The 24,202-nt window shown below is 56.4% G+C and overlaps 1 protein-coding gene and 1 long non-coding RNA gene across 11 annotated transcripts; one reads left to right on the top strand and one right to left on the bottom strand.

Moving 5' to 3' along the window:
* Positions 1-21,988, bottom strand: GPRC5C (G protein-coupled receptor class C group 5 member C). 10 transcript variants are annotated; one of them, XR_013177420.1, is made up of 7 exons: positions 21,596-21,988; positions 21,025-21,156; positions 8,293-9,375; positions 6,051-6,145; positions 3,994-4,143; positions 765-2,356; positions 1-141 (listed from the first exon to the last, which is right to left on the bottom strand). XR_013177420.1 is itself a non-coding variant. In XM_077163731.1 (7 exons), exons 4-7 carry the CDS (start codon positions 9,341-9,343, stop codon positions 2,324-2,326), a joined length of 1,329 nt encoding a protein of 442 aa, XP_077019846.1. In that variant the 5' UTR covers positions 9,344-9,375; positions 13,022-13,108; positions 13,368-13,533; positions 15,388-15,570; the 3' UTR covers positions 1-2,323. The 10 variants fall into 10 exon arrangements, 9 of the variants coding, with proteins under 9 accessions (XP_077019846.1, XP_077019842.1, XP_077019844.1 ...); XM_077163731.1 differs by lacking the exons at positions 21,025-21,156; positions 21,596-21,988 and adding exons at positions 13,022-13,108; positions 13,368-13,533; positions 15,388-15,570 and having other exon boundaries at positions 1-2,356; XM_077163727.1 differs by having other exon boundaries at positions 1-2,356.
* On the top strand, positions 16,964-23,464 carry LOC143687101 (uncharacterized). The gene is made up of 3 exons (XR_013177421.1): positions 16,964-19,788; positions 22,173-23,077; positions 23,277-23,464. It is a non-coding gene; the product is annotated as an uncharacterized LOC143687101 (long non-coding RNA).
* The last annotated feature ends 738 nt before the right edge of the window (positions 23,465-24,202 follow it).

Below are 24,202 nucleotides of genomic sequence, written 5' to 3'. Positions count from 1 at the left end.
TTCAGTGGTAGGAATTCCTCCCAGATGGAGGATGTCATTTAATTCTGAGCCCTTACGGTGAATTCCAAATTACTCTGCTGTGCTCCACATGGTTTGATGGAAGTGAATCTGAACTTCACTGCCCTGTTGTCCTGCGGCCACCTGTGACAGGTTACGATCCGTTAAAGTTTTCTTCCACTTAAGGCTTATTTGTGATGCAGCTGCAGCACCATCTCTGAGGTGCCTCTTTGCTCCTAAAAACATGTCTTCTCCACTTGGCCAAGGGGCTTTGGTAAATGGGGCCACAGGGGATCCCTGAATCCAGGACAGGCCCGCATCTCTTAGAAGCACATCCCTCCCAGAGTCTCACACATAGAAGGTGAGAGACAGGCCCAGGCTCAGCACAGGTTGCATCCCCTCGGCTGCCTGGCCTTGCCAGGCACTCATGGGAGATTCCACGTGAGCAGGACAGTGTCTTTATTCATTGTAAGTGATCTAGGGGCCCTTAACCTAGACCAAGAGAAGATTGAGGTGCACAGAGCTCTCTCCTTCCCTTCTGTTACTGCAAGATAATACTTGGGTCGCTCTTCTTGGAACTGAGCAGGACAGGACAAGGGAGGAATGAGGGCAGGTGCCCATTCCAGGCTCTCGGCGGGACCCATTCACCCACCTCAGCTTTGGAAAAATACTCATGACAAAGGCTGCTGGGAACAGGAGAGTCATGGAGCTGGCTACAGGCTTGGGCTGCTACAGGTATGGGCTGGCCGTAGCCTCACCCAACTCACCTCTCTGGGGAGCTGCTTTTGTTCTCATCTCAGCACCCAGAGGTGAGCTTCTGTGCTCCAAGGAGACAGAAGTCAGGCCTGTTTGGGGGGAGGACAAAGAGGAAAAGGATGCTACAGGGACCTTCTGCCCAGAGTCGGGAGCTGTGCATAGCTCTACTCTCGGTGGCCAGTATCACACAGGCTCTTCCCTGGGGGCCTGTCAGGACTCTCTAGAGCATGTTCTGGGGCCAACTTGAGAGATCCCTCCTCAAGGACATGAGAGGCTTGTAAGGTATCCCATGGTTATTTGCTGCCCCAGGTGAGGTAGAAATGTACTCACCTGTCCACACAGAAAAATAGTACAACATTGAGTCCTGGAGCACACCTGTCTACAGGGCCTTCCCAAGTCCTACAAGCCTCAGACCCAAGCAGCCTAGATCCCAGCTGTCTGGTCTATGACTCTCAATTGGCCCAAGAATGCAGCCCCAACCTTCGCCCTGTTGTTTCCTAAAGGTCTTGCCAGGTGCTGCCCAGGTAGCCACAGAAGGCCCTGCTGCCCTCCTAGAAGACGTTAGATCCAGGTACCACAGGGACTTTTCCATCTGCCCTGGCCGAGAGCCACCTTCCAGACTGGCTGGACAGCCAAAGGCAAAGGGGGATGAGGACATCTGAAGGTGCCTGAAGCCCCAGATGCCACTGAGGTCTGCAGACTCCCCAGACTCCTTCATGGGGTTCCTTGTGAGCAAGTGCTGGACGAAGAGAGCTTCTCTGGTTGGAAGCGGTGTGGCGGCCCCTGTCTCAGATGGTGAGGGGCAGAGGTAGGGCTGTCCCTGGTTGGTTGGCTCATCGTAGGGAAGGCAGCAGGACCAGGTGCAAAGAGGCGCGTGGATAAAGCACCGAAAGGGCTCAGATCCAGGACCCACAGGTCACGAAGAGAAGCAGAGTCTGTCCAGCTGTCGACTGAGCTCAGCCCCCAGCTCAGGGGCCTTCTACCATCTGAGTCATGGCAGGAGGCCTGGTGAGGAGAACCAGGACAACACTCCTCCGTGGTTTAGCTCAGAAAACGCATGGAGCTCCACCAGGGTGCACAGTAGGAGAAGCTGATGCTGAACACCCAAAGATGGCCAGGCCAAGAAGGTCCATCAAGGTCCTTGGTGTCAAGAAAGGGGCATCTGAGGCGCGTCGTTCACAGTGAGGAGGAGGGCAATCCAGGGGACCACAGCAAGGGGACGCCCTGGCATCTCAAGGAGCAGACAGAAGGAGCTGCGATTTGGGGGTGGGTGTGGGGGTGGGGAGGGCGCTGCTAGGAAGTGAGATGGAGGGTGGGCTGGAGTCCTTCAGCCTCAGTCACTTGGAGACCAGGAGAGGTTGGGGGCTGGGCAGGAGGGAGGGTGGGCCCCATGCGCCCTGTCCCACACCTCCAGATGCCACCGGCCCCCCATCCTGTCCACTGCTTCCAATCGGTGGCCTCCATCCCCTCCCAGCTCCAATGCCAAGGGCAGGAAAGGTGCTGGGCCCCATCCCACCTGGGCACAGAGGAATGAGGACGGCAGGACGACGTGCAGTCCAGGGGAGGGCGTCTACCATCTCGTTTTATTTTGCGGGGACTGAGCCTAAAGTAACCAGAAAGAACAAGAGTCAAAGGGGAGCCCTTACTGCTTGGGACCTGAGTACTGGTTTTATTAGAAAAAAAAATTTCAGTCCCTGGGGAACTGGTGCAGTATGAACATAGAAGGAGAGGACTGGGAGAAGTTTCTTTTTCTTCCAGCAACCTGGCAACCTTTCTCTCTCCCTTTCACCAGCAATATTCTTTTTCCTACAGCCGTGACAGAAAATAGCTCCTGACTCGTTGGGGAGAAACATTCCCCAGGCTGGGAGGGGCAGATTCCCCCGGCATGGCCAGTTTCCAGGGGTCAGGATGCAGCTGGCTCATCCACGTGGCTGGAAGCCTAAGAGCAGCCCAGGGCCCAGGCTGGGGGGACCTGCGAGCAGGCCCAGAGCAGACCAGGAAGAGGCCACTTGGACTTCAGTGTCTCAAGAAAAGCTGGCTAATCTTGGTTTGGCCACTTTTAGAGGCTGTGACCTCTAAGAGGGGGAGGGACTCCTACGGCACCACGTAAATCCATTCCGGGATTCTGATTCTGCAAAGGGCAGAGAATACTGGTCCTGCCTGCCTCTCAGGGCAGCCACAGGGGTCAAGGAGCTGGTGTGGAAATGCTCCACTCACTGTAAAGTACTGAGCAATGGACATTAGCAATGACTGCCCAGGGATGACCACTAACCAGGAGCTGATCCCACCCTTTCCACTTTTGCAAACCCACTTTGAAAAAAAGCACACTGGCCCCCTCCCAGCCATTCCTGGCAACAAATGGCACGCGGTGAACAGCACTGAGCGGAATTCTCCATCCTGTCCCCAAAAGCATCCTAACCATCACTTTCCCCAGAAGCTGAAACAAGCCGATCTTTCTTCCAATGCCTGAAGGAGAACCACCTTCTCCAGGGCCCATCTTCCTGCCCCATCCCCAGGAGGGGGTCCTAGAGAAAAGTTGCATGGATAGCCTCTCAGCTGAGCCCAGAGGGGGGACTGGGGTCTGTGCATTAGCTGAGCCTAGGCCACACTGGCTGCACAGAACACGGGGGTTCAGCTGAAGCGCTCCCCTCGGCTAGAGGGCTCAGCCACGTGTTTGCAGAGAAGGAAAAAGCAGCACCCCAGATGTAAACTGAGGAAGAGGAAACAGGGGGCTGAGGAAGCACTGGCAGGCCACGGTGTGAGGAGAGGTTTATCGGACACCCAGGGCCCAGGTCGGAAACGACATTCCTGGCAGGATTAAGAAAGCAGAAACATGTTTATTTGGCACCCTCGTTCCTCCCAGAGGGGCCTGTGACACCTCTCGAGGTTGCTGGGTTCTCTCCCAAGGGTCCGGAGAACTGTAGGCGCCGCCGGCTGGCACCCCGCAGACACTGCGGCTGGAGTGCAGACCCGGAGGCAGCCCTGGTCCAACGCCCGGCTGGGCCGCCAGACCCCATAAACACTGATTGGGGGGGAGGGGAGGGGCCAAGACGCCCTGTCCCCCAACATCGGCAGGCAGGCAGGCAGGCAGGGTGGGCCACGCGGCTCGGAGCCAGCCAGGCGGGTCAAGGGAGCCAGGATTCCTGGGGTCCTCCCCCCCCCCCCCCCCCCCCCCGCAAGGCCTGCCCGCTTCCTCCTGCAGCCGCCGACTCAGTCCCACGCGTAGGGGTTTCTAAAAACCTGCGAGCCCTGGCCGTCTTGGGGCGGGGTGGCGGCGGCGTGGCTCTGGGCGGCGTACATGTCTTCGGCCCGCAGGGTGGAGTGGGCACTGCCTGTCACCTGGCTGTTGGCGGTGGCCCGTGGGAGGATGACGTCGTACGCGCCTTCGGACTGGAAGGAAGAACAGGCGGCCTCGCAGTCAGGGGTTGGGAGCCAGGTTCCGCCCGGGCGGATGCACAAACACACGCCTTCCTGCAAGGCTGGGCCTGCCAGCCCCCCTCCCCCACTGCCCAGGCCGGGCCCCAACTGGCAAGGGGCCGAAGTGGCTGCTGGCTGTGCCTCCCCACACCAGGGGCTGACTGTGAGCCCCTTATCACACTGGGGAAGAGCCAGTCCCTGCTCATGGGGCTTCCCAGAGGGGCTGCTTCTTGGCAGGGGGTCCTCTTCTCAGGGCCCCCCCCCCTCCCCCCGCTCCTAGCCCCTTAGGGAAACTGGAGGGCAGACCATGGGGAGGTGCTTATGGCGAGCTGGTAACGTGCCCAATTCCTTTCTCTAAGACCCCTGCCCCGACCCCCCCGAATGTCATGACACCCAGCAGCCTCCAGTCGCCGACCTGCCTGGCCAAGGACACCCTCGGGTTAGGCCTGGGTGCACCCACACTGCTCAGTCTTAATTTTGAGACTTAATACCCCAATTCTCTGCCTGCTCTTGTGTGGGTCTCAGATGAGGGCTGTGGGGTGCAGAGGGTCCCAGGCCCACCTGCCTTATCCCCGTGGGAAAGGGCTGCCACCCCACCTCTGTAGCTCCAGAGCCCTAAACCCGTTTTCAGTCTAATCGGACCCACCGAATCCTCCCAGGTACGTCCAGTCTCTCACCCCCTGCCGTGTCCAGAGTGCTCAGATGGGGATAGAGAGCACATGGAGGTGCTTTCGGGGGCCTGTAGGTTTCCCTTGGTGATTACTCTAGTGGCGGATTCCAGGCTACCTCCAGGGTGTCACTGCAAGATGCTAACAGTCGGCTCCTGCACCCCACTGGCCCCACCCCTGAGCTTCTGAGTCTGGTCTAGGGAGCGCGAGGCTGGAGGATTTGTGTTTTAGCAAGTTCCCTACTGATGCTGAACACTGGGAACCTGGGGACCACATTTGGAGAGCCAATGGGCAAGGTGAAACATCCTTGTTCATCTAGACTGTTTGTGTCCCCACCTGGCCCCACACGCACCTAAGGCCAGAATCACACACACGGGGGATGGCCACGGCAGGCAAGGCCACTAAGGAAAGGGGTACATCCAGTGGCTGGGGAGCCAGCAGCCTCTGTGCCCATTGTGGCTCCAGGCCACGCCGTTCTCCTAGGCCCGGGCAGCAGCTTCAGGCTCAGGGTGAGCAAAGGAGCTGGGTATGGAAGTTACAGATAAACTGGAGTCACCCTTACCCTGGCCCACCGAGGGGGGCAGGGTGGGAACGCCACCCGCTGACCTCCCCTGCTTCCTGTTCCCAGCGTCCTGCCAAGGCCGTCCCTGACCTCTCCCCCCAGCGACTGCCAGCCGGCAGGGAGGAACGTGTTTGGAGACAGTGAGAATCTAACCCACCGTCTTCCTGTTCCCACCCCCTCCCCTGGCTAATGGAGCATCTGGTTTCCAGAACCCAGGGGAGGTATAAGGTCAAGACTTGCTGCCTGCTGGCAGGGGGAGGGGAGCTGGAGGCTCTCCTGGGACAGCTGTGGTGGAGGAGTGAATACTTCTCTTACTCATGCTTCATTGGGCCTCCTGCCCCTTTGGGGGGCACCAAGAATAACTCCTAGCCTGGCCGAGACCCTCCTTCGTCCTTCCCCGAGCTGCTCGGGGTAAAGCTGGCTGCTCCCACCAGTTCTAGGAGTTTGTTCCTGCCCCTGCCTAAACGTGCCCCAAAGACAAAGGCAGGTCCCTTTGCAAAGTCACCCAAGGCAGTGGACACATCACCTAAAGGGAAAGGGCGTGAAGAGGGGGGGCCCTGGGTTCCCTGAGGCAGATCTGCCTTCTCCCCACGACCTCCACCCACCCCTGCACTGGGCACGCGCCCCCCCCGGGCTGGGGGAGCACTCACCGGGACCTTGTGCATCAGGGCCATCTCGGTGGGCTGGTACACGCTCGTCAGCAGCTGCCCATTGTACCCGCTGTACGGTGACACTGGTCGCTTCGCTGGGAGGAAAACATGAATGGTTTGAGGACACCTATACTCTCATCTTCCTTTCCACCTCCCACAGCCCAAGCAGGGGTAGGGAAGAGGGGCGGGAAGAGCCGGGCCAGTCCTGGCATAACATCAGACCCTGGGGTCGCCACGGGGGCCAGGTGGGGGGAAGGTTTATGAGCCTGGTGAGCCCCTGCCCCTAAACCCAACACTGCTTGGCTCCCCCTTGGCTGTCCCTGCACGGGGAGACACCCCTCCCTCCAACCGGACAGCTCAGAAATTCTCCTGTCAGCAGTCTTCCCATCCTGGCCCACCCTCCTGGGGCCAGAGGCCAAGCAGGGCACATGGGCCTTCGGCCACCTTCCAGGATGGCCAGCCTCCAGCTCTGGCCTCTGCTGCTGCAGGCAGCCTGCCATGCCCGCCCAGGGGTCAACACAGCAGAGGCCCCTCAGCCCAAGACTCTGTGCCCTTCTGGGGCCGATTCCCCACCCAGCCTCACCAAGGGGACTGAATTCACTTCTTGTCCTGGAGCCCTCTGGCAAGTGTCCAGAACTATTTTCAGCTCCAGGAACACTTGCCCTGCCTTCGGGTGTTGATTTCCCGATTTGTTCCACCCCGCCGGGCACTCACAGGGTATCTGGGGGGCCCAGCAGAAAGGGGGTGCGAGGCTGGGCCCGGCCGGATGCCTGTCTCCTGCAGGCTGCTGAGCCAGCGACTCCAAGGGCCCCCAGCCTACATCAGGCTCCCTAAGTGCTGGGCTCACTCTATTGATTTTTCCATTTGAAAAAAAAAAAAAAGGAACAACAACAAAAAAAACCCAGGGCCCCAGGAGTGTTTGCTCTGGGACAAAGGCTGGGAACCATTAGGCTGTGACCAACAAGAATAGGCTAAGGACAGAGGTGAGGCTGGGCCACTGCCCCAGCACTTGCCCATCAGCCCCTCTCCCCTTCTGGCTTCATGACTCGTCCCTGCTCCCCTCATCAACCACACAGCCCCATCTGTGTAGGTGCAGAGCCCACCCCAGAGGATGAGGGGAGGGAGGGCAGCATGCAGCCCAGTGGCAAAGATCAAAGATCGAGTGCCTGGCAGGACAAGGGTCACCCTGTTCCCCCGAGCAGGGAGCTCTCTGCTTCTAGAACTTCCATCACCTCTGACTCTGACCTCCCAGCAGAGCCCCCGGGGCCTGTGCTGGATAAGCAGGCAATTAAAGAAAATCTTAAAGCCCCCAAACATCTGGCAGAGCGTAAAGAGTCTGGGGTCGGGGTCAGGGCTTTGAGAACTTTCCGGGCCATGACAGAAGGAGCTGTGGCCAATAAACTGAGAAGGCATGTGAGACCCCTGGCAGTGCCTGGCACACAGTAGGTGCTCAATAAATGTTAATGGTAGTTATGGTTAACAAATGGGAGATTCAGGAGCCAGAGAAATACTCCTTCCTTTGGTGGGGGGCTGCATATCCAGGAAGAGTATACCTTTCTCTCCTGCCGCCTGGGCCGCTCCCCAGAGGGCATGCTTGACCGGGGCTGGACAAGTCTCACTGCCCCTCCCGCCTCTGTGGACTCCTGGGAATCCTCAACTCAGACCACCGAGGCACTGGAGCTAAGCTGGCGTCCCTGGTGCTGGAATGTACCGGAAAAGCCCCACTAAAGAGAGCTAGCCAGGGGGCCTCAGGACGAGTCAGCCGGATGTGGGCAGCTGAGCTCAACCTGGGGCATCACAAGTGCTTCTGTTAGAAAAAAAGACTTTGTCTTAAAGGAAAACTAAAATGACCATGAAAATGTACATAACAGAAAAACCAATTTTAGGAGATAGCATCCTTCCTGAAAAATAGTACTAGAAGCAGCTAATAGTTACTCCATTACTCAATCCTCACAAGAACCCTACAAAATAGGTATCATTCTTACCACCATTTATAAATGAGGAAACTGAGGCACAGGTAGTAAAATAGCAAACAGTTAACAGTGATTAGTTCTGGGGACAGAATAGGACAAAGCAGGAATGGGGAGGCAGGTGGGCAAAGTTATGCTTCATCTGTAATATCTGAATTTTAGGGATGGTAGAGAGCCTACAGAACCTTCCATTTTGCTCAAGAGACCAGGCTCTGTTCCGTGTGCAGCAGGGAAAGACCCGGGGGGGATGCAGGGGAGGCCCCCCCACCCACCTGAGGCCGGCTCGTCCATGGAAAACGCCTTGTTCTCCACAAACATGCTCTGACCCTTCTGCTCTTTCAGGATGGTCTCGTAGCCCACGCCCCGGGTGGGGTACATGTCCCCCTGGTAGCTCTGCTCTGGGCTGGCCCTGGTCACGTGGGAGACCTCGGGTATGACATAGAAGAGGACGAAGGCCCAGGCATTGGCGGCGAGGGCGATGGCCAGCGTGGGGTCGTCCCAGGTGGGGCTGTCGCGCTGCTGGTTGCCGTAGGTATACATGACGGTCCACACCACCCAGATGGCGATGGAGGTGGCCGTGGCGAGCAGCACGAAGACCCCGTGCTTGCGCCAGCGCTTGAAGCGGCCGCACAGGGTGGGCCAGGCGCCCACGAAGGCCGCCAGCAGCAGCAGCATCACGTAGATGAGCGCCATGACGAAGTCCACGTTGGCAATGGCGCAGGGGGCGGCGGCGAACCAGCCGGCGCTGCCGTTGCCCGGGGGCCCGCCCTCGCCCCCTCCGCGGACCAGGGTGATGATCAGCCACTCGGCGTTGATAATCACCTCCACCAGCGTCAGCAGCACCGCCACGGCGAAGGTCACCCAGCCCCGGGGCCCATGGTTCTTCCGGGCCAGGAAGTTGAGGGCAAGGACGTGGGCCACCAGGCAGGAGAAGCAGATGGCGAACAGGACCCCAAAGAGGAAGCGGCGAGAGGCACAGGTGGAGAAGTCGGGCTTCACCACGCAGGCAAACACGAGGCAGAAGAGGCCCAGGGTCCCCAGAAGGAAGAAGACCTGGGTCCCCAGAAGGCCCCGCTTCTTGGTGTCCTGCACAAAGGGGAGGCTGGCCACAAGGATGATGGTGAGGACAAAGGTGGTGACGATGCCTGCCCCCGCCACGGCCTCCATGACGATGCCCCAGGCCCCACTGCGGTCACACAGGTTGTAGTAGAGGGGGTTGAGTTCTGGGCTGCAGCCGGGTGGGGCGCTGCTCTGGGCCCGGACCCCTGGGACCAGGAAGCCGGGCAGGCCCACGCACATCAGCAAGGCTTTGGGGATGGCCATCCTGGCTCCTAGGCCAGGCTCCCGCTGGGTCCCTGGAGAAAAGAGAAGAAGCAAAATCAGGTGCTGCTTCCCCCACCCCGAGCCAGGGTGGACAGGGCTAATTAATCGTGAGACTCAGTCCCTCTGGGCTTCAGAACCCTTCTTAACACAGAGCTCCTGGGAGCCAGATCAAGCGGCCAGACAGGCAAACAAGATGAAGCCCATTTTCATTCTTCTTCCTGGCCATGAAAAGGAGGACGCCATTGTGGAAGTAAAGGTCCTTCCCCCCGCCACCCATCAGCCATAACTCAGGTCCAAAGAGTCCTCAAGCTGGGGGGCAGGTAGCAGGGGAAAGGTCCTGTGAGCACAACAAAATCGAAAAGAACATACACGCAGCACTTCTCTGCCCTGGGTCCACAAGGCCTAGATACTGCGCCCCTAAATTGTCCCCGCAGTGCCCAAGCCCAGTCCATATCTAGTCAGCCATTCATTTATTCAATCATTCATTCAACAAGCACCTGTGGGAGGAATTTCCTGTGGCCAGGAAAAATAAGAGAAGCTGAAAAGTTTCACCAACCCCTCCCACCTGATCCCTCCCACCACTCCCTCTCCCCTTTTGCCCTTCATTTCCCCAGTTTTGGAGCCTCTCTCCACTTCAGAATCCAAAGCTCTTTGTCAAGCAGCTCAGTTGCTGGAGTCAATGATAAAATAAGCTAATCCTTTCCCCCAAGGAGTCAATGACTTAATGCAAAAATTCTCCTCTGAGGCATTAACATTTTAAAAGCAGAAACCAAGCAAGGGTAATAAAAAAACCAAAGGAATTTAACTTTAATGTATGACTTTAAGGCATTGTAGCAGAAGGTAAGAAAAGTATCTTTTATTCACACCAGGAAGGCACCTTATTACCCCATCTACTCACTTGACCAAGTCCCCACAGGGTTTCTACCAAGTGCTGGAGGATCAGCACCAAAGAACAAAACTAAATCCCCTGCTCTCAACACCAGTTGGATTTTTACCTGTGTGAAGTGGAGGTAAAGGATGCGACATAGTAAGAAAAATTAAAGACCAAATCAGCCAGTTTTCCAGCCAAGGGCTTTAAATGTACATAAAAATTATTGAGCTGTCCTCAAAAGTAAGGTATAAATTCCAAAATTCTCTGAAATCCAGGCACTCCATATTAAGATCATCCCATATGTTTAAGTCATCGGTCATAACTCTACCTGTTCCTTCTCACCTCAGGCACAGAAACTCTCCAGCAAGACTGCAACCAAGCTTTCCTAGGCTGACAGCGGCCACTAGGGGCTATCAGGGGAATAGCATTACTTAACTCTTCCCTACCACCTTTCTTCTTCCTTGGGGGTGGGGGTACATTGCAGGCACTCTGCGCCCTGCCAGTTTGTCACCATTCCCAGTTTCTTAATCCCACTTTGCACAAAATAGGCCAACAAAAATCCTAAAACTCAGTCCACAGAAATTGCCTTTCTGTAACTGGTAAGTACAAGACACTGCTACTAAATACATCTCCAAGCAGGACAAATGAAACTCAGAAAATTAAGTGAAATTGGTATAAAGACGATTTGCAAAGTCCTACAAGCCCTTGGAAAAGAGTTTAGGTTTCTTAGCCTTCTCAGCTATGTAATTCTGTCCCAATTAAGCTTGTTTTCCCACAAACACCACCTACCATTAACTCTTCCATAAATTAACATTCTTATGGAAAGTTACTATTGTTTTACAAAATAACTGACTGGCAAAGCATCGAGCTTGTTTCTCTTCCCCACCAATGGGATCGTTTCCCCCTCACGGCGTGTTTTAAATAAGCTTTTGCAGGGACTCAGTGTAATCGTAAATCAATAAAGCACAACTTGTATTTCCAAGTGCTACAAAGAGAAAAGAGGAACCAGGAACTCTCCTGGGTAAGAAGCCATACTGAACCACCCGGGGAGATAATTTATGGATAACGACATAGACATTCCATCTCCCCTTGGTTCCACCTTGGGGCAAAGGTGGAGATGCGGAACCGAGCGCCGAAAAGGGCCATCCAGCCTGTCTTGGGGTTACTGCGTCCTTTCCAGGGCCTCCCACCTCACTTGGCCAGGACCCAGTGTTGAGAACAGGTCATTATTCCAAATCAGCAAATATTTACTCCATCTAGGGAGTCGAGAAGGCCCTGGTGTTCCCAGAGCTGTGGAAAATACAAAGATGAACAAATACAGTCCCTGGCTTGATGGGATTCAGAATCTAACCGGACAGAGATAAGGTAGGGACACAAAAATTCACTTCGCAAGGAAGAATGTGATGGGTGCCATACAGCAGAATTTACCTCTGGGAGAGAGAAGGGTGCTGTGGGAACATAGGAAGAAAAGGGTTTCCTGCTGTGGAGGTAGATTGGGAAGAGACCAGCAACAGTATTTTATTTCTCAGCAAAAAAAACCTACCAGGTCCTAAACACTGCCACAAATCAGACAGGGACTCAAAGAAGCTAAGAGTCGATGTATGGGAGGTAGAGAAGGAACAGGGGAAGGAGACACGGAGGAGAGAAAGCAGAAAAGATGATATCGTGAGTTATTGATTATATAGCAAGAATGGAATGATCATATGGTAAGAATGTTTGTGTTTGTATGTTGTTGTGTTTAATAAAGAAAGAAAGAAAGAAAAGATGCCATAAATAGCCCTGACATAACCAAGTTCAGAAAAAGAAAAAAATCAAGTTCGCCCCTATAGACTGTGTAAAGGGTAGGTTGCAGCTGGCTGGGGGCAGATGAGAAATGCTACACAGGAGAAATTCGGGGCATTTTCTAAAGGCCCTGGGAGCCAGTGGAGACTGTGCTTGGCCCATAGGGCAAATAACCAGGGTTGTACTTTAAGAGATGGGTCTGGCAAAAGGCACAATCAATCAGTTGGGGTCACATGTCACCCCAGTTTAAAGGTAGAGGCCAAAAGGAAGGTCATGGTGGCTAGATCTGAGAACATTTCCAAAACAAAATCTAAGGACTGGCTGGATGTGGGGAAAAGGATGTTAACGCGACAAGTTCCGATCCAGTAACAGCCAAGTCTCCTGCAACCCTTCTGACCCTCAAGTTCTTCTGGATCCATCTGGCCTTAGAAAAGGCCCATCCCCAGCGCTTCCCGGGCGCCTGAGCCTGGGCAGGGCAGCTTCACAGCTCCCTCCATTTCCTCCTGCCTTTGCTGTTGGTCCTCCAACTTCTTCCTGGACCCGACCTTCAAGTCTCACCTGTGCCCACTACACCCGGCCAACGTGAGAACTTCCAAAGAAGGCAACAGGAACCTGTGGTCGCCCCCTCTCCCCCATCCAGGTACCACTGCTGCCAGGGTGCCCTGAGACTTACCAGCCTCAGACAGTCCCACCCTGAAATGTCTCATTTTGGGGGGCCCCTGAAACTGGAAGGATGGGTGTGAAGACAGGAACACACTGGACTTAGGTGGGGAAATTGAGCCAGGGGGTCCCGGTGCCTGTCCACTGCCTGGGACAGGCAGGGGTCCTCAGAGGCGAGCAGGAAGGTTAAAGAAAAGGACTTCAGCTCTGGCCCTTTGATAGTCAGCCAGTGAGACCACTCTTCAAGAAAGGAATAAGGCTGGGATGAGAGGGAGCCTGGAAGCATTTCTCCCCAGGTCCGGGTCCTTGATCCTGAACATCTCAAGCTGAGCCTTCTGAGCCTTGAACGATAGACACATGTGTACCTGTCTTCCCTGCAGGGCTGTATGGTCTCTAAGGGCTGTGAACAGGACTCGTCTATCTTAGCATCCTCGGCAACACCTCGATGGTGTCTTGAAGAGAGCAGACATTCGAATATTATTTGCCAAACCGACTGAACTCCCATTTCTCTCTGGCCCAGTCTTGCCTGCTCCTTTTTCAGAATCACATCCTCTGCTCTAAGGTTCTGAGTGGATCCAAGGAGGAAAGTGGGAGGGCAACCTCTTTCTGCCCTGTGGGTCTCCCCCAGCCCCAGCCTCAGATTATTTTCTGGACAAAAGGGCCCTTTTGCTTCACCTCCCTGGGACCAGGCCCACAAGTATTTTTAATCACCTCTGAAATCGGCCTTTCCCAGGCTCAGCTTCCCGGCTCCCAGCTCTGCTATGAGTCAGTCCAATCCAGTTCCTAAATCCCCTTCCTCCTCCTCTCCAGGGGGAGCACAGAGGCCCTGGCGGTGCTGGTGGGCCCAGGAGACCCAGCCAGTCCTGACCGGCTTCACCTTGATAGTGGCAAGGACAGTGGCATGAGGCAGCCAGGGCCCCTCACCCTGCTTAAGCAGCACCCCTCCCCCAACTCCCATCATCGAGCTCCCTGAGGAACCCCAGGATACAGGACGTCATCCTGGAAAGAGCACCCTAGGGTTCACAGGCATGTTCACAGGTTCCCTAGGCATGGGGTTCAGAACCCTGCCTCCCAGGCATGGGTTTCAGAATAAGCCGCAGACCCACCACCACCGGTGGTTTCCTTGCAATAGCTCCCCCTTCAAGGATGCTGGGACCGTTTAGAGCCCCCTCTCAAAGGTGCCTAAGCTTGTCCAGGGGTGCCCCAGTGCATGCCCCTCCTCCCCTATGGATAAGCCATAGGTATAGGTCCATGGTCTGGGGACACACTGACAGCCTTCCACCCCCTCCCTTCCTCCCATCCATCTCCTCTTTTCTCTCTCTGCTCTTGCTTAAGTCCTGTCACCTTACTCCTCGGCCAGAGGCCACTGATGTTTAATCCAAGCAGGAAGAATTAAGAATGGGCACCCAAGGAGCCTGAGCCTGGAAGGAGGTCCCTCAGTGCCCAAGCTGGGTGAGGCAGGGGTGGTTCCAGGACTGCAACTTCAGCCTGGAGCCTCTACCGTGGGTGGGAATGGGGGCCAAAATGCCCCGAGCCTTCTGAGACTTGGAAGTCCTGGATGCAAAGGTCTGCTCTGGAATGCCACTGGAATGTACCTCACCCCCAAAGGCACTCGCTCCCTCAGGCATATTCGAAAGCACATGGGAGGACACCCCCAGAAGCAAAACAGCCTCCATCAACATACTCGGCTCCTGGACTTTAGGATAAAGCTCATGGAGCTTTTAAGTGATTGGGTTTCCAGTGTGTAAAACGGTGGGGAAGCCTGGGGGTGGAGAGGCGCTACTCGGCCACTGCGGCAGGAGAGGGTGCTGGGAAGGCAAAGGGAGGGGGACCGCAGGGACCTAGAGGCCACACAGCCAGAAGTAGAGGCGGTCTGATAGTCTGAGATTCCAAACTTCCTCGCGGGAAGATCTCAAGCCACCCTTCCCCACTTCTCTCTCCCTACTGGGGTCTGCAGGGGAGAGGCCATTCTTTTCCCTATTTCCTCGAGCCAGAGACCTGCCTCCCTACCCACAGCGCCGGCGGCGGAGGGACACCAGCCCACAAGAGTCACTACTGACCGCGGCGCTCGCGCAGAGAGGCAGAGGCAGCAAGGGGAGGGCACACCTCTGGGAGATCCGGATTGTGGAGTCACACTCGCGCCCCCAACCCAGAGGCGCAGCTCCCGGCTCCCTCCCCCTCGTCTGGGGGATTTGGAAACTTTCTGCGACTGGAGTTGGCGCACTACCCCCCCGCTGCCCGATTTGCACCCTGGGCGTTCGCCCTCGCCCACTCCGGGCCCGTCCGACCCGACTCTTCCGGGCGGCCCAGGGGCGGGAGGAGCGGGAACGCAGGAGCCCTTACCTGGGACGCGCCGCCCGACCAGCTCGGCGTGTGAGGCCAACTCCAGCCCCAGGCGGGGCGCGGGCCGGGAGGAGGGGATCCGTGCAGGGCGCGGGTCCAGGGCCCAGCCGTGGCCTGGGGTGGCGGGGCCCGGGCGGGGGCTCGGGGCGCAGGGCCTGCCGCTCCCCGGGACCCGGGCTGAGCTGGCCGCGCTTGCTCGCTCACTCGGGCGCCCGACCTCTGCCCCGCGCTCGGCGGCGGCTTTCTCAGTGCCGGGGGTGGGCGGGCGCCTGCATCACCGTGACATCACCTCCATTCGGGGCGCTTATCGGGCGCCCGCGGGGCTCCAGGTAGGTGCAATCCGTCCACCCAGCAACAAAGCCCGCCCCGCCCTGCCCCTCGGACTCACCTCCAGGCTCAGCCGAGCCGCACTCTCCGGCCCTGAAGGGAGACTGGAGTTTGTGACAAAGCGTATTGTGGATTGTTGCTGTTTACTGACACGCCCCCGCACGCAGACGCGGGCGCGCGCACACTCAGGCGCACTCACTTTTTGGACTCTTGTTTTCTCTCCGGAAAACAGTTCGGGGTGCAGCCCAGCGCACCCCGAGGGCGGGCTCCTCCCTCCAGCATCTCCCCAGCGCATGCACAGTCACGCGCGGGGGCTCTCTGGGCGCGTCTCCTCCGTGGCGGACGCCCAGCTTTTGTCACCTTGGTCCTGGCCCTCGGATGAAAGGCACGCACCCAGCACAGCGCGCGGCCCCGGGTGGGAGCGGGGCGCACACTCAGACACAAAGTCATTTTTTGTCACTCCTGCGCCCCCTCCCCTCCCCGAGCTTGCACACGTGGACACACCTCATACTCCGAGTGTCCGCCTCTTCAGCGCGCGGTCCTTCCGCAACACCCCTGTTCCCACGTGTGCGTGGGAACACCACGGTGCGCGCTAAGGCCGTGGGCCGAGCCCAGAACCACCCGGGACCGCGGGGCAAGCGTCGCCCAGAGCCTAAGACCCCGCGCCCGCCGAGACACTGGCCCACTCGCTGCGAGCGCTCTCCTCCCCGCGTCCCGGTTCCCTGTTCCGACTTGTCCTAATTAGCCTTCAGGTTGCGTTCCCGGAGGTGCAGTGTCTAACACGGCCCCCGCGGCCTCTGCACTCCGGATTCCGAATCCTCCCCCTCCCGTGGCCCGCGGACTTCTTCACGAGTTCAGATTCCTTCCCTCCCCGCTGCGCACCCCCACCCCCTGACCCCGCCCCGAGTGCCACCCTTTAAACTCGGGTCCCGGGAGCCAGCAGGAATGGAACCGCAGAAATAGGGAAGCGAATTTAGGCAGGGGCCCCTCCCGCACAGTAAACAAACAACAGGAGATTTTCCGGCCGCCTTCCCCCGGGGCTGCGGGCTCCGCGGGAGGTGGCTCGCGCAGCCCGGGGGCCCGGAGCGGGGCCGAGTTAGCAGGCGCTGGAGGCCCGGAGGGGCCGAGGCGCTCTGCGAAGGGAGGGTATATTGGGCCTGGCCGGGGCCCTGGGGGCGCGAGGGAGGGCAGGGCGCCGGGCCTCCGGGGTGCCGGTCCTTGTGACGCCGGGTTGCCTGGGGAATCGCCAGCCGCGCGCGTTCGGAGCCAGTCGGTGGCGGGGCGGGCGGAGGGCATGTTTGCTCAACCCCAAGCGCCCGCGGGGGAGGGGCGGGGGGAGAGAAAGCAGCGGGTCACGGCCTGGGGGCTCGCCAGGAGGGAAAGGAGAGGGGCGTTTTGTTTGCGTGCCTCCATCTATAATAACGTGGAGTCTAAATTCACTGTTCAATGAATCACCGGAGTTGCCCCATCCCTATACCTCGGGCGGGTTCCTCCCCCTTGCACACTCGGGAGGGAGGGAGGGAGGGGACGTGCCTGGAGCCTGAACTGGAGCTGGAGGCCGGGCTTTCTAGGACCCTGTAACCTTCCGTGCGGTCTTACGGATTGTTTCAGTTCTTTGAAATATTTAGGGGAGGAATGCATTTCTGCTGCAAAGCTGCGCCTCACTCCTTTTCTATCTGCCTCCTTTAACTCCACCTCCCACCCCAAGACTCGGGGACCCCTGGTGAGGCTCAAGCATTTGGGTGCGTCACCCACCCCCCCCACTCCCTCCGCGAAGGTCAGCAGTCTATCGGACCTACGTGAGACCAGTACTCAGGCCTCTGATTCTAGTAGTTTTCGTTAGAACTCAGGCTGAAATCAGTTTACTGGAAAGGCTCTTCACTGGCATATACGAAAAGCCAATTTTAAAAATTTGAGAAAGGTGTAGGGGGAAATGGCCTGGGAGGCTGGGCCCCAAGTGACCTCAAGGAGGCAGAGCGAACTGTGGGTCCAACAGAAAGTGCTCAATCAGCTTTCAAGCTTGGGGAACGTCTCTCCCCAACACACTTCTCTCCAAGGGGGCAGCTAATATCCCCTCACTCCTGGCCCAGGCAGGGGAAGGTTGGGGTGTCTGGTGCCTGGCCACCCAGTGGGAGTCGTTCGGAAAGAGGCCTGGCCACTGTGGCGGCTGAGATGGCAGTGGAAATGTAGGGCAGCTTTCTGGGAACTGTTTCATCTTTCCCTTGTCACCCCATTTCACTTCTGGAACAGGAGCCGCCTTCAGAACAAAGCAAATCCCTCAGGGCAGATGAGGCAGCCTCTGGGTCTCTAGGAGCCCTGCTGCTCTCTGCCACAGTCTCCAGGCTTGTGTCCCATTGGCTGGGGCTCTGGGGGTTGGAGAGAAGGAGTCAGCCCCAGAACGGGTTAGTGGCGCTGGTCGCAGCCATCCCGCGGTGGCCAGCATGGAGGTTCCCTGGCTGGGGTCGTTAGTGTCCAAAACCCCAACCACAGGCTCATGCAGGCCCCCCGTGCAATTACCCTGTAGGCATTTAATCCCCTTTATGAGCTTTCATTTTCTAACACGTTGAGAAGCAGGTCCTTAACTCTCTATTCACCCACTGTTCAGAGTTTGACTTTGTGGGTTGTCAGCCCTGCCTGTCCGCCTCCCGCCATGGGATGCTTGCTTGAGTTGCTTGAGTTTACGTTGCAATGGCCTTTATTCATTGGAAAACTCCCTCCTTTGAGCTGTAAGAGTGCCCCTCATCCCGGAGCCCCAGGGTTCTGCAGGGACCTCTGCCATCTGCTAGCTATGACCTGGGACACCTCACTTCATCTCTCCGAGCTCCACTTTACTGTGAAATGGGGGTGCCACACCACCTCCACATCTTGCCACAAGGTCCAAATGAAGCCACATCTAAAATATTCCTCACACAATCCTGGCGCTTATTGATGCTTAAAGCTCCACCTTTCCTGGTGTGTCTGAGCCTTAGTCCTTTCGGCTAAAGCAGTCTAATAGTTTTTTACCCAAACACACGTAGAAGCTGGTTCTTGTACTGTCTGTTGATTCTGCTTTCCCACGATCAGAGTAAACTTGTTTGCCATTCTCTGGGCCTTCACCTGTGCTGTTCCTTTTACTCCAATATCCTGTCCCTCCCACCCCCCTCTTCTCTATCTGACCAACACTTTTAAAAACTCTGCCCTGCCTCAAAGCTCAGCTCTAAGGTCACTTCCTCTGCAAAGCCTCCTTCACTGCCTCTCCCCACCCCCAAGTCTTCTTCCTGTGCCCCAGAAAGAAGATGGTGAGCTGCCCTATTTACTCATAGCCTATTATGCATTCATTTATTTATCGTTTTCCCCATTGTGTCATAATTAGCCTACTCAATTATTGCCTTCCCGATTAGACTGTGCCCTTTTCAAGATCAGGGATGCACCTCACTCATTTTGTCCACACATCTGGCACGTGGTAGATATTTTCAGTAAATGCATGTTGAATATGCAGTTTTCTATGTCCAAGACAATAGTAGCAAGTGGCTGAGATACAGCTCCTGGAGAGAAGCCACTGTTGACCTTTCCCCTCCACCAGAAGCCAAGCTTGCCTGCGCACTGGCGTATCTTCCCAGTGCCTGCTGGAAAGATTCACCTCCCCAGGCCAGCCGTGCACCACATTTAGAGCCCAGGGTATGGCCTGGCAACCATGCTTGGGGTATCAGAGCAGCCTATTTTGGGAATGCTTCAGGATGGTTATGCTCCCTTGAGGGACTTCCTGATCTCCTGGGTGGCTGGAGTCCTGGATTACAGGTTCAGCTTGCAGAAGCTCTCCCAGGAACCAATTCTGCTCTGTGGAGGGGGAGGCCTGCCCCATTTTTTGGAGCTCGAGTGCCCCTAGGCTTGTGTCTCTGAACCCAGTGGAGCGAGAAGCATCCTTTGCTGAGCTAAGGGTGGGGTGCTCGGCTCCCCAGCAGGTAGGTGTCTAGACTCCTATGCTAGGTGGCTTGGTGCCTTACAAAGGCTAGTAAACAGGTTTTGCTTTTGACCTTTCTTTGCTCCCAGGCTTAATTTTAACTGAATACTGCCTGGAATGCAGCGTTTGGCTAAATCTGTTTCTGTTGGGCTCATGGGAATCCCTGCATAGAGCAGCAGGTACTGCCTGGCTTCTTCTGAAGACTCAGGTGCTAGGGCAGCCCTTGGCCCCTTAAGAGGTAGGGAGCCAGGAGCCAGGGACCAGGCGAGTTAGACACCCATCGTCCCAGGCGGCTGCTCACAGATGATCCCTTTGGAACTGTACCCGGAAGTGGGCCTTTGGGCAGAGCCTGCTGGAATGTCACCTGATGCTGAACCCTTCCACGGCGGCCACAAAATCTGCTTCTCCTTTATTCCCTCCTCCCTGCCCATTGCTCACTGGCCACCAGCCAACTCCCTGTGGAAGGAGAAAACTGGATTTTCTGAGCTGCTGGCGTCTGGACGGCCTCCATCAACAGACTGAGTGAGTCCTGGGAGCCAGGCCTCAAAGCCAAGGGCCCTGGGATTCAGGCCACGCAAGAACCCACCCCCTCTGAAAACAAAGAAATGTGTAAAGAGTGCAGCGGGGCTTTCCCCCTTACCTTCTGAAGTCTCAACCCACACCCAGAACATTCCAGAGGCGGTTTACCCTCCACCTCATCCAGGGGCTGCACTGGCCCCCGAACTGACTTACCCACTGCTTGCAGCCGCGCCTCCACCCCCCAGCACTCCAGTCACCCTGCAAATCCCCATCCGATGCAGGACGTTTACCGAAGGGACCCTGGGCCGCTTTGCTCTTAGCACCTTCGCATGGCCTGTGAGTGGACGGTCACGCTCCCTTGCCTCCCACTCATGGCCTCTGGGGCCTACAGCCTGTGCCCCAGCCTTATCACCTTTATCTTCCCCACAGGAAATGGCCATTCCAGCCTGAGAAGTCAGGCTGACCCACCGGACTTGCCCTTCCTGTGGCTTTGCTCACTAAGTCTCCTGTTCCCAATGCAGCTTGCCCCACCCCCTCCTCACGGCCTCTCTGAAGCCATCCCACTTTGAAGTCGCCCCCCCACCCCCACCCAACTCTCTTTCTCACTCTGCTCCTGAGCTCCCCCTCTAGCACACATTTGCTAACCTTTGCACTGTGGTTTATACCTTAAGCATAGATCTCTTGCCTCCCTCCCTAAGCTTGTAGGTTCTGTGGGGAGTGGACAGCAGTGCTTTTTACATACCTTAAAAATGGCAATAAATATTGGCGGATTGATTGGCCAGGAATTGAGAGAGGCTGTCAGGCTTCTCTAGGGGAAGCGGATGGCTGCCAGGTGCTGCCGGGTCTGGACCCCATCTTTGGCCCACAGAAACCTGGCAGTCACATCCCTGGCTCCCTCAGGTTCCCTCGGGCTCCCTCGGGCTCCCTCGGGCTCTCTCTGATTCCTTCCAGAATCCCAGGCCAAGAAGCTCAGAGCCATGCTGGCTAGTTTGACAACACAATCCTGTAATAGCCTACCTCTGCAGAGCCCTACAATTTTCAAAGGTGTATTTTATATACATTTGACCCTCAATAACCCTATGAGTTTGGTAAGGCAGATATTAATTATTATCTCCATTTTATAGACTTAAAAACTAAGGTTCGTAGAGACTAAGCGATGAGGGGTGGCTTAGAACCCAATTACTTTAAGTCCTTTGCACTTCCGCTTGGCTGCGCTCCTCCCCAAAGGACTCTTCTCACCTCTTGTATAGCACCTCTGTGTACCTGTGTAGTGTCCCAATGAGGTGTAAGCTCTCTGAGGATAAGCTGCGTGCCTGATCCTTCTTCCTGGACCCCTTGGTGTCTGGGCCATGGTAGGGACTTGCTAAATAGCTGTGAATTGAATAAACAGATGAAAGATGAATGAATCTGCCCAGGTGTGCAGGGAAAGCATGCACCTGTTGTCAAGCTACCCACGGACTCAGCTGCCCTCCTCCCCTCCACAGTCCCTTAGCCCTCAGAAGCCAACCTCAAGACAGGGCTGTGCAGGGAGTTGCCAGGTCTGTGGCAGGGCTTTTCGTTCTCCAACCCAGGTCTTCTGCTAGTGGCCACTGGATCCCAGGGTCAGCTTGCTCTGTGCACCCTCCAACCTGCCCTGCCCTCACCGACACAGTTCATTTAACAAGGCATTCCAAAGACCCTGCCCCTCCCCACGCCCTCGCCTGGGATTTGAGGGCCCCCTCTATTCCCTGGCTCTCTATCCCAGCCAGGACCCCAAGGTGATGGGGCAAAGCTGGGGAGCCACAGGAGAGCCAGATCTGCCCACACTCACCAGGGACGGTGATCCCAGCAGGGCAGAGCCTACCAGCTGGCTTCTGGGTGGTGCCCAATCCCAGCTGTTCCCTGCACTGCTTAGGGCTTGCGACTGGGGCTGCCAGGCCCGCTCTCTCACTGGAAGCCCAGCTGCAGTGTGGCCGGAGCTGCCGGGAACCTGGCCGCGCTATTTTGGGAGTGTGCTGAAACTCCGGGAGGCCTGGCATCCGCTGAAATTTCAGCCCCTTTGGTTTCCTCGCTGTTCTCCTCCCTTCTGATGATAAGGCAGAGTTCAGTCATTTTGCAAAGTTCAGAGCCACTGATGGCATAGTTGAGGGTCTTTAATAGCAGCTGTGGTTCTGCTAAAGTGAGAGCCGGCCGCACCCGTCTATCCTGCAGCCCTCTGATGCAATAGTCCTCACTCTTGCTGTCACTCACACAGCCCACAGCCGTTTTCTGTTGGGTCTTCAGCTCAGCCTCAGCCACCCCACCCCCCACCTCCCCGCTGCATTAACCCGTTCGCACACACTCTGGCACCATTCCTCCCAGGTAAAACCAGTGATGGATTTCCTCTGAGAGCTTTTTTTTTCTTTCAGTAATTGAGACTGGATGATTCTGCATTGTAGACAAGAATGCGTGAAGACTGAGTTAGGGGGACTAAAGATTAGCATTGCAACCAACGCAACTCACAAAACCGACCTCCCACGATTAAAACTGCCAGATTAAGAGAATATTAGCCTGTCTGGAGATGACCCTTTGTTTTCCTTTGCTGAAGCCGCACTGAAGGTCCCTGGGGTGATGGAAGAACAGGCTTCGTTATTCTCCCGGGAACTGGGGGCCAGGATGGAAGGGAGCCTGGCCGAGGTCACAAGGACATGGAAGAAAATCTCAAGCCTTGTATTTTGACTCCTTGCTGGGGAGCCGCAGGTTGTTAGAGGTGGAAGAGGCAGGGATGAGATCAAAGAACTTGCTTATCTATACAGTGGGGAAAATAATCCCTCCCTCTCACAGTTGTGGCAGAGATGGGCTGAGAGCACGGACCTGGGAGCCCCTGGCTGGTACTGGGTGACCTGAGACCAGCTAGCCCAGGGCTGGCCCTCACCACCCCACCCCACCCCGCCGCCACGGGGGTGCTTCTGTGTGAAGGGAAAGCAGCTTATAAAGATGGCGATGAAGTTGCTTTTAAGCATCCTCAAAACGTCAGTGCCCAGTTTCAGAATCATTTGCGTTGTTTGGTTCAAAAGCAGACTTTTGTACCCCATTCCAGACTACGGAATTCGAATTTCCAGCCGTGGAGCCTGCGAGCCCCTTTGACTAGGCAATCCCCACGGGCGATTACTCATGCCCCCAGGAGCTTGAGAAGCAGGAGGCGCAGTTAAGCCAAGAACTGTTGAAGGCAGCTGTGAGGACAGCAAGGAGAGGAGGAGGCCCAGGGAGATGGCCCAGGCAGAGGTCGGCGAGGTCAGGACCAGGTGGACCAGCCCCGGCTTCTCCCTGGATGGTGAGTGGGATGGTGGAGGCAGGGTGGGGAAGCCCAGAGGACACCCTCGGTGGAGAGCTTTGCATATATGTTCCTTCTTCTCCTCCTCAGGCCCCCTTTGTCCCACCTGTGTCGCAGGTGACCTGGGAACAGGAAATTACTATGGGGCTTCTCCTCCTTTCCCTCACCCTCCTGCCTCCTTTCCCCAAATCTCTTCCAGCCCTGTCTGAAGTCGTCCCATGTAGGGCACAGTTTTTCAGACTTCAAGGCCTCCTGCATCACACCTGCCTGGGAGCTTATTAAGACCAGAGATTCCTGGACCCAGCCAGAGCTGCTACATCATAATCTGTTTTAACAGATGTTCCAGGTGATCCAAAAAATGTGAGAAGCACTGAAATACACATCTGAATTTTGAATACAAGGAAATGCTTCTCAGGAGGGTTGAAGGGGATGACGTGGATGGGACACTGAGGGCCTGCAGTCGTGAGCTGACGGTGGGGTGGGAGAGAAATCTGACCAAACAAAGCCACTCCTGGGAAGGGGAGGTTGAGTGGGAAGGTAAATTAGAACATGTAATCCTTTGGGGAGAGGCGCTGCAGGGAGACGCTTCCATCGACCTCACACACTCTAATGTCCCTGGACTCAAGGGACTCTCCTGTTTGGAGACCAGAATCCCGGGAGGCAGGAGAGGGGCAGAGCTCAAGGAGAAAATGCAAGGCGACCCCAACATTTTTCCCCTCTGCAGCCTTTCTCTTCCCGGAGGTGAAGGGCAGTTACCACTGAATTATTTTCTGTTTATGTCCTGTCTTGCCCGTTCATGCCCAACCCCTTCTTTCTAGACATAAGGGTCCCAGGAAAAAGCAAATCTGCTGGAGTGACCTGGGGGTCATTGGCACTTCAGGAAAAATCATTTGGTGTTTTCCAAAGGTTGTTACCTGGCTGTGAAGAGTCACTAGGAAGCCACCAGCACACATGGAGGTACTTTGCATCCAATTTCATAGGTGGTATTGTTCACACGAAGGTGATTTTCAAATGCCACTGCCTTTTCTTATTTCTCCTCTCTTTTCCCTTTGCCTTGTTCGCTCTGACCAGTCACTGTTCCCTGCCATCAGGTATACAGGGTGGGCGGACATAGGCTTAGAGAGA

This window comes from Tamandua tetradactyla, chromosome 6, assembly GCF_023851605.1.
Source record: "Tamandua tetradactyla isolate mTamTet1 chromosome 6, mTamTet1.pri, whole genome shotgun sequence".
Classification (NCBI taxonomy): domain Eukaryota; kingdom Metazoa; phylum Chordata; class Mammalia; order Pilosa; family Myrmecophagidae; genus Tamandua; species Tamandua tetradactyla.
Note: the sequence above shows the minus strand (reverse complement) of the source record. Positions and strands in the feature narration are given on the sequence as shown.

What these genes read in the sequence shown, in the direction of transcription:
- GPRC5C (XM_077163727.1), bottom strand. Translation starts at nt 21,136, where the DNA reads ATGGCCCAGACACCAAGGGGTCCAGGAAGAAGGATCAGGCACGCAGCT. An exon ending in CATGGACGAGCCGGCCTCAG is followed by an intron (nt 6,146 to 8,292) that starts GTGGGTGGGGGG and finishes TTTTCCTCCCAG; the next exon opens with CGAAGCGACCAGTGTCACCG. An exon ending in CCCTGATGCACAAGGTCCCG is followed by an intron (nt 4,144 to 6,050) that starts GTGAGTGCTCCC and finishes TCTTCCTTCCAG; the next exon opens with TCCGAAGGCGCGTACGACGT.